Source organism: Xyrauchen texanus, chromosome 45 (genome assembly GCF_025860055.1).
Source record: "Xyrauchen texanus isolate HMW12.3.18 chromosome 45, RBS_HiC_50CHRs, whole genome shotgun sequence".
Taxonomy (NCBI): domain Eukaryota; kingdom Metazoa; phylum Chordata; class Actinopteri; order Cypriniformes; family Catostomidae; genus Xyrauchen; species Xyrauchen texanus.
Genome location: NC_068320.1, coordinates 19,369,317 through 19,387,371, shown reverse-complemented (window position 1 = coordinate 19,387,371; position 18,055 = coordinate 19,369,317). Strand labels below are relative to the sequence as shown.

Below are 18,055 nucleotides of genomic sequence, written 5' to 3'. Positions count from 1 at the left end.
TTTCAGGCCTCCATTTGAGCCGCTAGAATCAGTCAAGCTAGGAGCCCTTTTTTCTTTTTTTTTTGCCAATGGAGTAAAAAAATCAATGAAATTCTTGATTCTGAAAATATCTTAACAAATTTTGCTTTTCAAGTAAATTTATCATCCTTTAAAATATTTTGATGTTTTTACTGGAAAACAAGACAAAATACTAATTAAGATTTTTTATTTTTTTTTTGCAGTGATTACAAACCACAAGCTTTAAACTACAATATAAAAAGGTAAAATAAGCTTTCAAACATTCAGGCCAAAATACCACTGCATTGTTCTGCAAATCCCATCATTCCTTTACACTTTATTCTGATCTGTCCTTCAAAATGATTTGGAAAGATAGATGTCTACTCTCACTTCTAATGCAGCTTGAAAAGGAAAAAATGACGTTCAACTCTTTGCTTAATCCATGTGCCAAAAGATATTATGTTATCAAATCAGATGGGGGTAATGTAGACATGGAAGTGAATGAAAACACACTTTTACTGTACTTTACTGTCATTTTGAAGGTTGACAGCCCCAGTCCTCATTCCACTTACAATAAATGAAAAAAAAAAAAAAGTGGCCAGGACATTCTTCAAAAATGTACCTTTTGTGTTTCACCAAAAAAAAAAAAAAAATCCTACAGGTTTGTAATGACATAAGGGTGAATAAATACAGATTTTTCAGACTCACTAACAGGCTAAAAGGTGGAAAGATTGTAACTGATGCGAAATAATGAGAGCTCAGTCAGTTACATGATCTGTGAGTCAGGCTGAAAACATTCTCGTCTTCCCTCATTCTTTCATATTTGCTGAGTCGGCAGGCAGGGATATCAGACACAGCTACTTAAGAGTTTTTATATGAGGGCCAGTATAATATATGCCAGATGTCTTTAGAGTGTCTCAGACTGCTGATAAGTAATTGTGTCTGAGATTTATTACAGATAAGTTTGAATGGAAATTTACCAGATGTACAGTACAGTAGAAATAAAATGCTGGAAAAGCAATGTCTCCCACTCTGTATTTGTAAATAGCACCCAAAGCTTGGTTAAGATACTAGTGACTCACAGACTGTGAGAGCTATAGTCTTCTGTTGAGATTTTGACAGTATAGTTAGAACAATTGTAAATACAAAACAATATACAACTGCACACATGCAGACAAACAAATTCAAGGCCATTCACATGTGTGTTTAAATGCCTCTTAACTTTGTGATCTAAAATAAAATAGGCTTTCAGCATCAACCATTCTCCAGAGACTTACTGCAATGGCGTTTGAAGTAATGTAAAAGCCAACACACAAATGCGTACAGATACACATTAAATCAACTTGGACACTATTCTCATTACTTAACAGCATTTAGACTGATTTTACTAGTGGTGCCACCATTAAGATGTTTATAGATAATTTAACATGTTACATTTCAAGAGTAAATCAAATTAACGTGTCACTATTTGTTATTGCCAATTGCCATTATAGCACATACAGCAGACACCAATTTGCTAAATCATCAACTACATCAACAAAGCAATATCATATAAACATGATGCCCCATTCAGGAATATTTAGGCTGTTGGAAGAGTCCTACAAGAGTTTATTGATTAGAATTTAGACTTCTCCTGTCATTAAAGAAGCCTGATTTTAATGAAATCCTACATTATTATTATATTATTACTATTATATAATAATTCCAAACAGAAACAAAATATACTTAAAAAATAAATCAAAACAATCCATAAAGCACTGTCGATCAGGGAAATCTGTGCATTTGAACATGACCAATTTGTACTTCTAAAGAATTAGCATACATTTTGAACTTGCTGCAAACAGATATTAAATCATATTTTCTCAGTTACCTTTTCTCAGATTTCCTCCTCCCAGCTCTAATATCATTCACTGCCTCCTCTTTCTCCCTTTATTAGCTAGCTTCAGTAGGATCCATGTGAGGTAGAAACTTCATATTAGACTGTGTTTTGCCACCATACTGGTTTCCAGGTGCTGCCTTCATGGCTCAAATGTGGCAGTTTTATTCTACTAAGTGACTGAGGCAGTGGCGTTGATGTGTGGTTTGGAACAATCTACATTTAAACAATAAAATTAAAGAAACTCACAATGACTCTGACTTTGGACTACAAGCAATGAATTGAATAGTTCACCAAAAACGTAGAATTCTGTCATCATTTACTCTCCCTCATATTGATCCAGAACCAAATGATTCGAAGAATGATGACACTGTCTACTTAACACCATTTATTTTTTCCCCTTTTTCCTCCCAATTTGGAATGCCCAATTCCCAATGTGCTCCAAGTCCTCGTGGTGGCGTAGTGACTCGCCAGACTGGCGGAGGACAAATCTCCGCATCTGAGACCACTTGTTGAGTGCGTTACCGCAGAGATATAGCATGTGTGGAGGCTTCACGCCATCCACCGCGGCATAGATGCACAACTCACCATGTGTCCCACTGAGAGCGAACCACATTATAGTAATCACGAGGAGGTTATCCTGTGTGACTCTACCCTCCCTAGCAACCAAGCCAATTTGGTTGCTTAGGAGACCCGGCTGGAGTCACTCAGCATGCCCTGGGATTCAAACTAGCGTACTCCAGGGGTAGTAGTCAGCGTCTTTTAACACTGAGCTACCCAGGCCCCCTGAGAAAAACAGTGTTATCATTTTTCAAGACCCGTCAAACTCGCAAAAGGACAAAAAGCACCATAGTTTGTTAAATACATTTTGGCTTCAAAAGACTCCAGAATATAACAAACAAGTCATATGGACTACTTTTATGGAATTTGACAGGTCCTAAACAATGTTAACACTGCTTAGTTCACCAAAAAAATTAAATTTACTCACTCATGCATCCCAGGTGAGGCATTTCTTTCTTCAGCAGAACACATTTGAAGAAAATATAAAAAAATATATATAATTAGGTCCTTAAAATGCAATTTGATGGCGATACAACCTTTAAAGCTCAAAACAAATCTCAGACAGTCAGCATAAATGTCATCCATACGAGTCCGCTGGTTAAATTAATGTCTTCCAAATCGAAGCGATCACTTTTGGTGCAAAAAAGATAAATATTTGGAACTTTAACAATAAATCATTGCTTCCAGTCAGCAGGAGTACACGCATGTGATATGCATGCGGATGCGTTGTGTGTGTCTGTGTGTCTATGTTTTATGTTCATTAATATCATTAAACTTTACATTGACTGTTCAGCCGGTTCCCGCCGCCTCCTTACCCATCTCTAACCCAGTTACATTGGTGCCAAAATCTAAGAGGGAGGAGGGATGCGCTATCGTTGAGTCCTCGCTGCTGCCCTCTGCCAAAGGCGCAGCCGCAGACGTCTGCCTGGAGACAGTGGGGTCGCTGCCGGCCTCCAAGAAGGGGAGGAGTGTTTCTGTTTACCAGGGGTCGGAGGGCTTGTTGCCATACACCAGGGGAGGAGACAGCTGTCTTCCACCGTAGGGTGGAGGTGCGATTGAGGACCGGAAGACAGCATGTCCGAGAACCGGCGAGCAAGTTTTTCTCTCACTATCACTCTGCCTCACTTTTGCCCTCTCCCCTTTCCCTCCCCTCTCCCAGGGCTCCAGAAAGGTGGGGAAGACCTGCCAGCAGGCAAGGCTGGAAGCACAATGTCCCTTCTCAAGGAAGGGAGGAGCGTGCATCATGCTGGGGGTTTACCCGATCTAAGTAGGGTGATGGAGGAGTGTGGTGAGGAGGAGGGTGGGGCCGGGCCGTGAAGACACATGGCCAGCCCTGAATCAGTATAATCAGCCGGGAGGATGGATAAAGACAAGCCAAAGGCACCAGTTAGAGAGAGAGAGACGCACGTGGCCGCGTTTATGTTTTATGTTGTTTTAAGTTAATTTATATAATTAAACTTTATGTTGACTGTTCCCTTACCCCGTTACAGAGAGTATTTACATTTTTGGGTGAAGTATCCCTTTAAAATGAACATTATTAACATACTTGCTCCATAGTCACAATATACTTTCAATGCATTAAAAAGAGTAGCATGAACATTTGGCAAAACATCTGCTTTTATGTTCCACAGAAGAAAGTAAGTTATACGGGTTTAGAATGACATGAATTAGTAATTTTGGGGAGAATTTATTCCTTGAAATTTATATGAACACCTTTAGCAAAACCAGCACACATGTACTTGAAACTGTAAATACAGCCGGTATTTACGCATACTCATATTCACCAGTATACACACACCTGGCTGTAATAATCAGCAGAATAAAACATTTGGGAACAAATGTGTTGATCAGTAGATATACAGATGGTTTTCTACACAGCTGCCAAACATAAAGCAAGGCTTAAATGGACAGAGTGCCAATTGGCTCTCTTTGTCTCAAACAAAACAACTTAACATATAAAAATACTACTGCTTTCAAAACATCAGGAAGATGATGGCACATGGTGACCACTGCAGAAATGTTTCTGGACTAAAAGAAATGCTTTCAGGCACAAAGCAACACACACACACACACACACACACACACACACACACACACACACACACACACACACACACACACACACACAGCAATAAAAGCTCACTGCCACAAAGAGGGACATCTCCCATAGTGGCCTGCAGTCATTCTTGGATCTGACTCCACCCCTCTTATGTCACTATGTCTATTTTTACCTCAATGTATTGGAGAGTAAAAAGACACTGTAGCTTCGTCTAGGAGACAGACAGGTTAATAACAGAGAAAGAGAGGACTGAAAAAATATGCAGTTTAAAAAATACTGTATTATTAATGGTGACGTGTGTAATTTCAGCACTACTAGCTTCATCAAATGTAATAGACTGTTTTCAAACAGGTTTCCTGAACACTCCCCAATCTTCTATTGTTTAATAAACAGATAGTCATGACACAAACTCATGCCATTGCTTGAGCCAAATGGCTGATCAAAAATACAAAGCAATGTTTTGATAGCTCCACAGAGCCACAACGTTTACACTTTTCAGGAAAATAAACCTAGAAATGGCTTACATACTGTATATTTATTTGAATCTTTATAAAAGATAGTACACAATTGAGCTTGAAACATATACAAATGAATATATGAAGCTCCAGACAAAGACAAGTCTTAAATGTAGCAGAACAAATATTTGGTGTGCACAGACAAATGGACACGCTGTGCTGTAGATTAAGAGAACCAAGGGTATCAAAATTCATAGATATTCCAGCTAGAAATCAGACAGTGGCTAAAGATAAACAAAGCAAACATCATAATCAAATAGACAGGCTAACAGATCTCCATGGCAATGGAAGGCACGCAGACACACGTCTGTACACATTATATAAAGTGATCAAACAGACAGATTGGGAGATGGTGCTGTAGCTATGGGAACAGAGCACACAGACAGAGGCAGACTGAGCAACTCTTTAAGACAGATATGAAGTGTTCAAGCTAAAATATTAGGAAGAATTGTCTGTAACGACAAGACATTTAACTTCTCATTTTATTTTAGAAGCTCCATCATCTATTAACTGTTTCACATTAATTAAGTAGTCCAGGGGGGATTTTAGAGCTTGAGTTGAGTCTCATACTTGAGCCATGGAACAAAAAAGGGACACATTTTTGAAGAATATTTTTCATACATTGAAACCACACAGTGACCACAGGCTGTCAAGCTCCATAAAAAGGACAAAACAGGACCATAAAAGTACCCTAAAAGTAAACTATACAACTTGTGTGATGATGGTGGGGTGGTGGTTTAGTGGGCTAAAGCACATAACTGTTAATCAGAAGGTCGCTGGTTCGATTCCCACAGGCACCACCATTGTGTCCTTGAGCAAGGCACTTAACTCCAGGTTGCTCCGGGGGGATTGTCCCTGTAATAAGTGCACTGTAAGTCGCTTTGGATAAAAGCGTCTGCCAAATGCATAAATGTAAATGTAAATGTGTGATATACTGTATCTCACAAATCTGTTAGTGTTTTAATATATTCTAAACCCATACAACAGCTTTGTTTGAGGAACAGACTGAAATGCAAGTTGTTACTCATTGAAATCATTGGCAAAAGCTATTGAACGGATTCAGAAGACTTGGTAACTAGTACATGGACTAATTTTATGGTGCTTTTTTTAGACATATTTGGAGGTAATAAAAAGCAAATAAAGCAGTTCAGACTGTTGCATGCTCTAATTCACGGAAGTGGTATATTATGTAAAACTGTAACAGGAATGAGTTCTGCTCTGTGGGAGATCAAGCAATGCTATATCCGAATCAGGGGCAGAAATACTGAGGAAAGGGTGTTGGCTAGATGTATTAGCCTAGTGGGAGTGTGAGGTGGATTGGTCACAGTGGGCACGAGGGTGTGAAAGTAACCCTGGAGAACAGACACATGGCAAAACCGGAGACAAGACTATATCTAAAACAAATAAACATGTACACGATTTTGTGATACACAGAATTGTCTGTGACTGTATGTATGGAATGAGTGGGTCATTTTATGAGGTGGGGGTGCGCTGTGGGGAGGAATAACACATCAGGTGGCTGGCAAGTGACTCAAAGCCTGAGGCAGATGGCCAAACAAAAAAAATAAAACACCCAAGAGTGTGAAATCTAATCCCTGATCCAGTTCTCTGCAGGACTGCTTTGAAACTGTCAACACCGCCACATGGAAAAAGCGTCACACCTGATTTGTCCAACAACGCCTACCCCATTAACCAAGAGGAAACGGTTACTTCTCTGACTGGTTTACAGGGCTTGTGAAACTAAGCTAAGCTGTCCAATTACTTCCAGTCACTAATACTATTGTGACGATGTAATATGAATACTTGAGGTGATTGGACACACTTTAAGGCAAAAAGGGATACATTTTAGATATTAAACTATATTAATATTATATTAGCCTCAGTAGATACTTAAAGGAATAGTGCACCCAAAAATGATGTCTTTAAAACCACATGACTTTCTATCTTTTGTGGAACATAGAATAGAATGAAATAGAATATCTTTCTGTCATTGTATAAGTACAATTATCATTGCACAAGTACAACTAAATTAGGTTTGCAACTTCCTTACTCGATGCCATAAAACAATAATGAAGGTAAAATAAAACAATAAGATAAAAACAATTAGTAAAATATAAATAATACAGACAGCTCAGCTGTGGCAATTGTTCATCATTTCCAGACTGAATGAATTAGAGTTGATCCCTGTGTACGATATGACTTATCGGTGTCACTGTTAAGTACGTGTGCATAAACATAGTGCATAATCATGAAGTTTGATTATGCGCATACATTAATGCAATTTTTAAGATGTTTTCTTTGTTTGTAATAGATTGGTGATAACATTCTTCAAAACTCATTCTTCAAACTCCTTTTTTGTTCCATAATAGACAGAATGTCATGCAGGTTTGGAACCACATGAGGATGAGTAAATAATTTTAAATGTAATTTTTGGGTAAACTATTCCTGTTAAAAAATGTATTGAAATTCCAAGAAAACATTTCTAATCTCTCTCAAAACAACCAGGAAAGAATGGTGAGAAATTAATTGGAGGATTCATTCTAAAAAAACAAAAAAAAAGGGATCTGCGTGTAAGACATCCAAACGTTTTGTGTTCTTTTAGTCAAAGTGCCATGACTACATTCAGATTGATGTGAAATGAAATAAAAACATTAACATAAAAAAATATTTTCAATATGCTTGCATTTACTTCTTCATAATATAGTTTATTTCCAACACTGCTTCATACATTTTATATCGTTTTTCCCAGCAGAAGTGCTTGGCATGGGGCAAAAAGGTCTGGGAAGATGCAGTTTGTGTTTGATTTGAGTCATGTGCCCTCTAACATGGTTGGTCAGTTGGACAGTCTCTTTTTTTGAGCAAATCTTTATTAGTTTACAGCATTTCGGTCAAAGATATTCTCAGATGTTTTACACTAAAGCTGCATGTCAAACCATTTTTGACCTTTTGATTCACAAAAGAGCCTCCGTTGACAGCAAAAACATGCAATAATAGTAAGTTCCTCAATTTCTTTGAGACACTAATGTGCTTGCTAAATCAACATTTTACGACATGAATGCACTTAATTCATAAAAACGATTTCATTACTGCTCCACATAGATGTTAACAGCATTTGATGGCGAGTCTGGTGCCTTGTATGGGTGTGGATCATGATAATTGTGAATGAATGTGAACATGCCCCCTATTTACAAATGTTTGGAATTCACTTACATTTAACAAAAAAATCTGGGGTGTACGCAGTGTTTGATAATACGGAGGAACATTTTCGGGAAGGTCCATTTTACATGTAAATTTCATGAATGAGGCCCATTGGGTGTAACAATTTAGCATGATCTAAATAATATATGTAGCTATTTGTAGGTTAATGTTAGTAAAATTTAAACATACATGTCTGTGCATTTGGTTAGACTCTAAAATTTACGATATGGATGTTTGAAAGCGTAAAAATGAAGAAGTAATTACAGCTTTAGAAATGCTAAATATTGATGAACCTATTACAACTATATTTTAATACACAAATCGATTATAAATATATTTGTACATTTTTACTCTTTATACATATTTTAGATCCCTTAACCCTACCCCAACCTCTAAACATAACCACATTTCAACAATATAAAAACAAGTAGATTAATGTACAGTAGTAATAATTTTAGTTACAATATGTTAATTGAGATATATATATATATATATATATATATATATATATATATATATATATATATATATATATATATATATATTACAGCTGCTTTTCCCACACCTACTCCTAAACCTAACCATAAACATTTATTAAGCATATAAAACACGTAACACACAGATACATATAATCACAATAATTTATTCCGAAAAATGTCAAAATTCAGTACAGTAGTACAAAGGGTGATGCGCTGCACCCGATGTGCTCCCTGATGGCATACAATAGCATTGTGTGTGGTGGAGATTAGAATTTAAATTATTAATAGCTGTAAATCTTCTCCTGATGCACTGCATAACGGCGCTGTCATATCTCATTCAAACATCGCAGAATTCAGCATGTTGCAAACAGTCATGAGACATGTTGAGAGCTAATGAGCATTCGACATCACTAATGTAAAACCGCTGGTCATAATGCTTAAGGCGGCAATTTTTTTAATTTTGAAAACTAAACCAACGTGGGCATGTTGACAATTACAGAGGGTGCCACGGCACTAAGGCAGATGGAAACGGAGATCTTTGAATAAAAGGCTTGAATTTGGGGATGTTCTTCACAGAAAGCAGTCTGAAGATGTGAATTATATCTAACAAATGTATAGATAAATTTGATTCTTTTTTTAATGGTGCTTTTTGTGGTTTTAGTTTTGTGGCATATTCTGAAAACTCTTTTTGTGTCCCATGGCAAACAAAAACAAAATAAAATATTAAATGATTAAAGGATTACAGATTTTTTTATTTGTTTGAACATTTTATGGTTAAGTCTTGGTTAAAGTGATATAATCCTTTAAAACGTTGTATAGGGCAGCAGAACTCACACATAACTGAATGAAACCATTAAAATATAATTAAGTAAATTGCATTAAATAAATGTGATGGCATTTAACTAATCTCTGTGATTATTAGGGCCCTATAATTTCCGCGATCACGGAATCACGGACGGAATCGCGGAATTTGCAAATTAACGCGGAATCTGGTGTAAACGCGGAATTTCGCGGGATTTTTACATTTGAAATGAAATTCTGTTTTTGTGTGGGAGAAGAACGTACGTCTGGGGGAAATGCACACCGGGGGACGCAAATCTGGGCGACACAACCCCTCCCGCTCCGTCATTTCAGCTCCCCCTCACCCTCCCCCATCAAAACAATGAAAAAATGGCGAAGCGGCTCTCCACAGCTCCGCTTTCGGCGAAAAAGTTGAGAAACACGACGCTAAGCCCTGAGTACAGAGCCGAGCAGTTCCCTCGTGACTTTTACATGTCAGGTGAACTATTGTTTTGCAAGTTTTGTCAACATTTATTTCAATGGTGATGTTTCTGATAGGTGGGAAGCTTAAATGAAGAAAGTTAGCTCACAAGGATTAACTAGTCCTACAACTTTACTTTTGATCAAAAGTTTTTGTCTGTTACATGATGACAAAGTCAACTTTAATTGTATAACTCAGGGAGTACTTGCTGTATTTTGCCTTGTTTTTGATGCACTTTAATGTACTGTATGGAAAAGATGATTCTTTATGAAATACTTTATAATTCTGAAATTGAGAGGTCCTATTTTTATACTTGAAAGAAAAAGCTAATGGAGCACTTTTATTTATAACCATTGGTACATAACCATTAATATTTTGTTAGTACTTAGAGTGCAGTGTTATGTTGCATCATGCAGTAAAAGTACTGAGTAAATGTGATGTTTGTTACCTCAATAAATTTAAGGTCATTCCTGTTTTATTTGTGTACATTTTAATCATTAACATTAAAAGCACACTCTTTTTACGACTGAAATATCAGTAAAGGGTAAAAAAAACTGAATTCGCAAAAATTAAAACGGAAAAAACTGAATTTTCAAAAATTAAAACGGAAAAAACGGAATTTGGGAAAAAATAAAACGGAATTTGGGAAAAAATAAAACGGATTTTATAGGGCCCTAGATTATAAATTAAATGTAATTAACTGATTAATTTTATGAATATATTCAATATATTAATAACTTCAAACAGTATGTCACAATTTGTAAGGAAGTACCTAAATGCAAAAGACACTAATGCTAAGTTAAAAAAAAAAAAAAAATACAAACAAAAACTCACAAGTGACATTAACAAGAACAGAACATTTTTAACTCGATAACAAACTAACAAAAACCAACCAAGCAAACAGAGAACAGACAGACAACGGACTGATCAAATGAGTAGTTCAAATAAGCAGACTAATGGGGAGAACAGGGGCGTTCAGTCCAGACAAATTAGCAAATTTTTATTTAAATGGAAACGGTGGTGCGTTGAACACCCTGCTGTGTTACGCAAGCGTTGCAACTATGGGAGCTGAGAAGGCCATTCTTTGCGTTCTTTTCAAAGAATATTTGGAGCCTGATTAATTCAGTTTAAATATGTGTTTAATACTACAAAACACCAGACTAGATAAAACCCACATAAAACATGTCAGAGCTCGACCACACAATACTAAACACTACCAACAGAAGTGTTCGAACCCTGACACACAACATAGAATAAGGCAAGACAAACAGAGACAGCACTGAACAATCAGGGAGAGGAGATGGCCACGATCCTGCCACGACATGAAAAACGAAGACCAAAGTGGAGGATGTGACACAGTACACATAAACCTTTGTATGTTTCTATAGGTGTTAATATGTAAAATTATGTCAATGCGTACCTTGTACGTTTCGGTGTCTATGCAAACTTAAGAGAATGTACGTTTGCTAGAACCAAACTTTACGTAAGAATACATACAAATTCTAATAAGATCATACTGAATAATTCAAGCCATATAAATCTGTGATAAGGATGGATGAGGGGGAAGAGCAGCACCACAAGGAATTGCAGTCTTATAAATAAGTGAAAACCCCAATGGAGAGGGCGTGTTGCCACTGGAGAAATAGAAGAGGTTAGAAAAAATAAACAGACCAGATCATCTTTGAAATCCAAAGCGTGTCATTTTAATAATATGTAAATATTCAGATATTTAGAAATATGGCACTCGAATGGCCTTTGGGGAAAACAAACTCTGTTGAAAATGCTGTTGCCCTTTAAATCTTGTTAGCTAAAACTGATCACTACACACAGACACACACTCCTGGATGAGAGTCACATGAAGTCACAGCAGTATTGAAGTCTAGCAGGAGGAGAGAGAGAGAGAGAGACTAAATCTAATCTCAAGTGAGGATGTTCTTCAAATGGAAGCACATCAGCACTGATCCTGATAACACAATTTTGTATGGCCCAGAGCTATTTTGATAAGGATGATCTGACAAATAAACAACTCACTGCAAAGGCACACAGTCAAAACCATTAGCATCTACAATAATACGTAGTGCATGGTCTGTGTAAAATAAAAAATGGCTTTCAGTCTGAGCTCAACTGGAATCACTGATGTCAGCCATCTTGGTAGAGCACACTAGAGACAGTATAAGGGGGAGGAGACAGGCTACTTGTAGAAAAATGAGAGAAATCTTAACACTCAATATGGTGGCTGAACGAATAGAAGTCCTGCCATTTAGTGAAAAGATAACCTTTGTGACAGACTTTGTTTCCTCTACAACACACCTTCACATTAACTGGACCAGCCTGAAACAATACTTTGTGTTATTTGAGCTAAAGATGCAAAATCAGGGTTGCTGCATTTTTAAAAATCAAAATTAAGACTTAAGACCTTTCTCCAAGACCTGAACAATTAAAAGGAACATCGTATCCCCTACAAAAACAAACCATTAATTCACAGCATGGACCTTTTAACTTTAAAGACACTTTAACCTTGAAATAAACCGGGGACTCTTATTTTGAAATGTTTGCGCTTCACTGCTTCCAGCTGCTCATTCAAACATATAAGGGATATAAAATGTGCAATCCTACAATAATCTACAATGTATTACAATATAAAAAATTAAAAGTAAACATTGTAATATTGCATCAACACTATATCATCATCAACAGCTGATCAATATTGATAGCATGTAATAAATTTCAGATACGGCCTAATGATTGTGAACTGCTCTGCAACAGCAGGAAACGCTCACAAGCCCCCGCATGATTGGAGAAATTACAACAGTTCCACGTTTTCACTTTAAAAGACGTAGCATTTATTTATTCAATAACATTTTATTCTTTTGAAGTTTGATAATCACATTAGTTCATATCACGATTCCTGTCTTTTGGTCCCCAATTTAAGTTTAATTTTATTTGGACCTCTTTAAATAAAAATTAAGACTTTCATCGTATCATTTAAGATATTTAAGACTTTTTATGACCTTACATTTTGGAAAACTGAATTTGACATTAAGACTTTTTAAAGGAATAGATCACCCAAAAATTTACATTTGCTGATAATTTACTCACCCTCAGGCCATCCAAGATGTATTTGAGTTTCTTTCTTCATCAAAACAGAATTTAAGATTTTTAGGATTTAATTTCAGGCCTCCAAATGCATATTTAGTATCAAAATAATCCACACGACTCCAGTCGACAAATAAAGTTCTTCTGAACCTAAACGATTGATTATTTTAAGATACAAAACAATACTTATATATTTTCAACTACAAATGTTCGCTTCCGTACATCTCTGTGACGCATGCTCATGAGAGGGATGAAGTAAGCTCATTAGAAATGTCACACGTCACCAATCAAACACACAGTGTGGTTTACATGTGAACACCATCAAATAATGCGGTGCACAGGACAGAGCTTGTCAGCTTTGCCTAACCTGTTCATACACAGTGAGAAACACGTGAAGGGTATAAGAAATGTCAAACTTAAAGATGCTGTTTCACTTGGAATACTTAATCTTGTTAAAACAAAAAATAAAAACACAATAAAAAATTAAAGTATTGTAACTGTATGAAGAGGTGTGGCTTATTTTGCTTATTTGCTTACCAGACCAATTCAGTGGCTTCCCTTAAAATGATGTATTTTTGTGTTCTTTATCAGCATTTTTTAGCAAAGTGATATGAAGCTATGAAAACATAGTAGGGCAGATATTGCCTGCCACCTCACGGTCTGATACGAATTCCGATACACGTCACGATTTGATATATCACTATACAACACAATATCATGCTTTGATTCCAAAGCTTTCAATTCCAACTCATTTGAGTATATATTTTAGTTATAATGTCCATTTTGTTTACATACAGCATCAAAGGAGAAATGTCGGCACAACACAGCTCCAAAAATAAACAATTTAATGGATAGTTCCCAACTTAGGTGACGCTTCGAACCAACGGCTCTTCATCAGACAAATGAGCTGTTGGCTCGGAACATCACCTAAGGTAGAAACTATCCATTAAATTGCCTATTTTTGGAGCTGTAGTGTGCCGAGTTTTCTCCTTTGATACTATTTTGCCTTTAATTGAGGATCTACACAGAGTTTTTTGCAGTTGGATGTGCAAGCTTTTGGTTCACTTGTTTACATACGTTATAAAAGAAATTCTCTTTCAGCTAATGCTGTTATTCATTTTACAGGGGACCTTCTATCTTGGTAAATTATGGAAATTATAATTAAGTGGAAATATCATTTTAGTCACATTTTAGCTTTTTAAAAACATACAAATTCCATGCATTTCATCAATTAATATGTCTTTAAATTGCATATATTATATTGCATATATACAGTATGTATATATATATATATATATATATATATATATATATATATATATATATATATATATATATATATATATATATATATAATATATATTAGGTATATATAAATATATATATACCTAAAAATGTACTGCCTCTAAGACTATAAGTACTTGCACTGTAGAGGTTTGCGCATAGAGTAAAAGAGCGATCTTGGGATTTTAAGAATCAATATTGGGATCGTTCAAATAAAGATTGTGATTAAGTGGGAAAATCTATATTTTTGCCCAGCCCTAGATCCAAACGTGTGTAAGATGCCAAGCATGTCCACAAGAGAATCTGGGATATTTCTAGTCTCTCTCACACCTCATAGAAGCGTCTATGACTGCACTGAGAAACACTGGTTTCTGAGTTTGCACTTATTTATAGGACCTGCTTCTTCTTTATTGAAATGCTGGAAATGATATGAATATACTGTACAAATAGTTTAATATAAATATCGAACCATGGTTTTAAAGTATCGATACAATATCATAAGAAAAAGTATCGCGATATATCGATATTTGAATGTATCAACACAGCTCTAAAATGTAGCCACCCATCTTAGTTCTTCAATGCCTGGTCCTGTTCATTTATTTTGTTGCATAAGTTTAAATGTCCTATATATTAAGGGTTGCCATGCCTTTTGATCAATAAATTACCATGACCTTCCTACCACTTTTCTATGTTTTGTTGTTCACAGTTAGGATTTCATAACATAAGACAATGTCAGATTTCTGTTTGCATGACAGAACCAATCCTTGGAATGAATAAACAATGTAAACGATTATACTTTTAAGTGTAGAAATGTCTCAAAAATCAACATTCTGAGATATGATGCGACTCAATGTAGATTACAGCTTTCTGAGCCCCCAAATGCACCCTCTTCCTAAGGTAGACTACTTTCTGTCCCTAAGGAAACAATTAATAGCTTTGAGTCACACAGCCAGCTATCCTCACCAGACTGATGTTGACATGCTGGTTTATTGTGAGCAAATATTACTCTACACAAGCACTCACAAAGAGAAAGTCCATAATCAGAAAAAAAAAGACTTTACTAGGCCTTTAAAATATCCTGACATTTCTATGACAGTGGGAACCCCGTAATTAGCTACTGTAATTAGCTACTATGTAATAATATAATACTATACTGCAGCTTATAACAGAATATGTGAATCAACATTGGTCCCAGAGGTCTAGATCCATCATCTAGGCAATTGATATTACTATGGAACATGCAATGACAGCAGAATTATGCATTACATTAAACCTTTTTAAATATATTGCCATGATCACTTCTAAACATTCAATAGTAGTCAAATGTGCAGGAAGTAATTAATGACTAATTAAGAGCCTATTATCTGTCTACCTTTGTCTACCTAAAATGTTTGCTAAACAGCAAAGGTTCATTTCTAGACAAGGAGCAGCCAGTTGGTGACTCATCTCCCGATGAGACTCATAGGGGACTATGAGTCTCCCTTATACTCAGTACACATTCTTATGCACATGCATTCAAATGGGTTCAAAGTGTATTGGATTACAGAGTCAAATGTGACTTTTTTTAAGAAAACAGAGAGAGGATGATGAGACTTCTCTCTAATGCCACAGAACTATCAAAGCTTTAAAGAGAACAAGCTGTGAGGCCATCTACATGCTGTTGAAAAAATAAATTTTTAGCAGTAATTCAAAATATACACTTTCTCTTCCTGAACCATGCACTAAAAATTATCGCAGACTTATCTTTTATGCATGGGTGTATACACATGTTTGACCAATAAAATGGTCTATAATAAATGAGGGTGTCACAACAATAGCAAATCATGGGTCGGTGCGTCTTCTTTTGTGCTGGTTTTGCCGGGCTGTGATGTAAACTAAAAGCCATTAACAAATACAAAATATGAGTTAGAGCAGACCACATCTCTTACCTCTGAGAGATGTGGAGTGGGGTTAAATCCACACAGGTTGCACACAATCTTCTGGCACTCTGTGCAGGTACTGTAGTTAGGTGTGTCTCCTGATCCTAAGTTCAGCTTAACTTTACACAGTGGACAGTTGGACTCAGAGCCTGAGACTGGAGTTGAAGGCTCCTCTTCTTTTGTTGATTTTGGAGAGGATTTCTCTGCTGATGCTTTCCCTTCAGCATCTGCAGGTTTTGGAGATGCTGGGTCTTTGGAATAAGCAGATGGAGTCTCTGGGGGTGAGTCTGAGCCTGAGTCGGGGGGCGAATCTGGAACAGAGTCTGCATCGGACCCAATGGGGGAATCAGGGGGCGATCCTGGAGGAGACTCAGGGGGAGACTTTGGTTCCTCCCCAGTGATGAGATTGGTGGCAGAGCTCAGGATGGATGAGCCAAAACCAAACATCTTTCCAGACACACTCTCAGTTGCCTGAGAAGCAGCTGCTGGAGGCTTTGCTGATTCAGAGAGCCCGCCGAACCCACTGAAGAGTTTCCCAGTGACCGACTCACTTGCCTGAGCCATGGAGGCACTCTGAGGTTTGGACGACCCACCAAACCCACTAAAAAGTTTCCCTGTGACTGACTCACTAGCCTGAGCACCTGCAGAAGGTTTTGTCACCTCTGTCAAACCCCCAAGACCAAATCCCCCAAAAAAGCCTCCTCCATCCTGTTTCGGGGTAGTTTTTGCAGGAGAAGGCTGTGGACTACCTTTTGGGGTCTGTGAAATTTTCTGAAGAGGGGGAGGCTGTCCACACTTGGCCCCCAGTGTTCCAGGCTGAGGTCCCTGAGTGTCCTGCTGTGGCCCTGGTCCAGATTTTGGTGTTGTTGGAGGTGTAGCTCCTTTTCCTGTGTCAGCAATACTCTGTTGTTTGGTCAGCATTGGGGGCTTTTTTCCTGGTTCACCCCTGGAGGGTGACCCAGATGGTAGATCTTTTCTTTGCGGAGAGGGAGGGGCAGAGCCCTGCTTGGGGGGCTGTTTCATCATGGGAGGCCCAGGGGGCTCCATGCCCCCTATAGCTCGCTGCATCTGACAGTTCAGACACAACCATTCCTTACCCTGTGGAAACACCAGAAAAAAAGTCAGGGCCTGAGAGCACAGATGCAACCCAGAAACACATACACAATATTAAAGGCATAGTTCACCCAAAATGCAACTGCTGTTATTATTTGCTCACCCTCATGTTGTTCCAAATGAATATAACTATTTCTTATATGGAACACAAAATGAGATGTTCGAAGAATGTTAGCATAAGTCACTATTTGTATCTTTTTTTCCACACAATAAAAGTGAATAGTGACTGAGCTTGTCAGGCCCTAACATTCTGATTTCCATCTCCTTAAGTGTTCCTCAGAATAAATAAGGTCATGCAAGTTTGGAAGACATGAGGGTGAGTAAATTATTTTTGTATACTGTCCCTTGAAAACTGAAATGTATAACTTTTTGTGTAAAATACTTTGTCCTATCCCAGCTTAATATGCAGAGACAACTGTAAGTAAAAAATTTAATCACTGTGCCACTGTGGTGCAGTAAAAATTCCTTTGTTTTGAGCGACCCATCTATACAGACACATAGGGCTGGGCATTATGGTAAAAATTACCACAATATTTTTTTCATAATTTTCTACATTGATATTTATCACGATATGCATTTCATACCATTAATGGGTGAACCCCAGAGGGTAAAGTACCTTTAAAGTATACTCAGTTTAGGATTTAATCCTGCACAAGGTTTGTGACCTCTTTTCGATTACATTTCATCAATTTCATTA

The 18,055-nt window shown here is 37.1% G+C and overlaps 1 protein-coding gene across 1 annotated transcript in view; it reads right to left on the bottom strand.

Moving 5' to 3' along the window:
- pcloa (piccolo presynaptic cytomatrix protein a) overlaps window positions 1–18,055 on the bottom strand; it is a 62,945-nt gene that overhangs the window by 39,761 nt on the left and 5,129 nt on the right. The window contains exon 3 of the mRNA XM_052119076.1: window positions 16,255–17,343. Coding sequence (XP_051975036.1) covers window positions 16,255–17,343 — 1,089 coding nt within the window. The remainder of the gene's footprint in view (window positions 1–16,254; window positions 17,344–18,055) is intronic.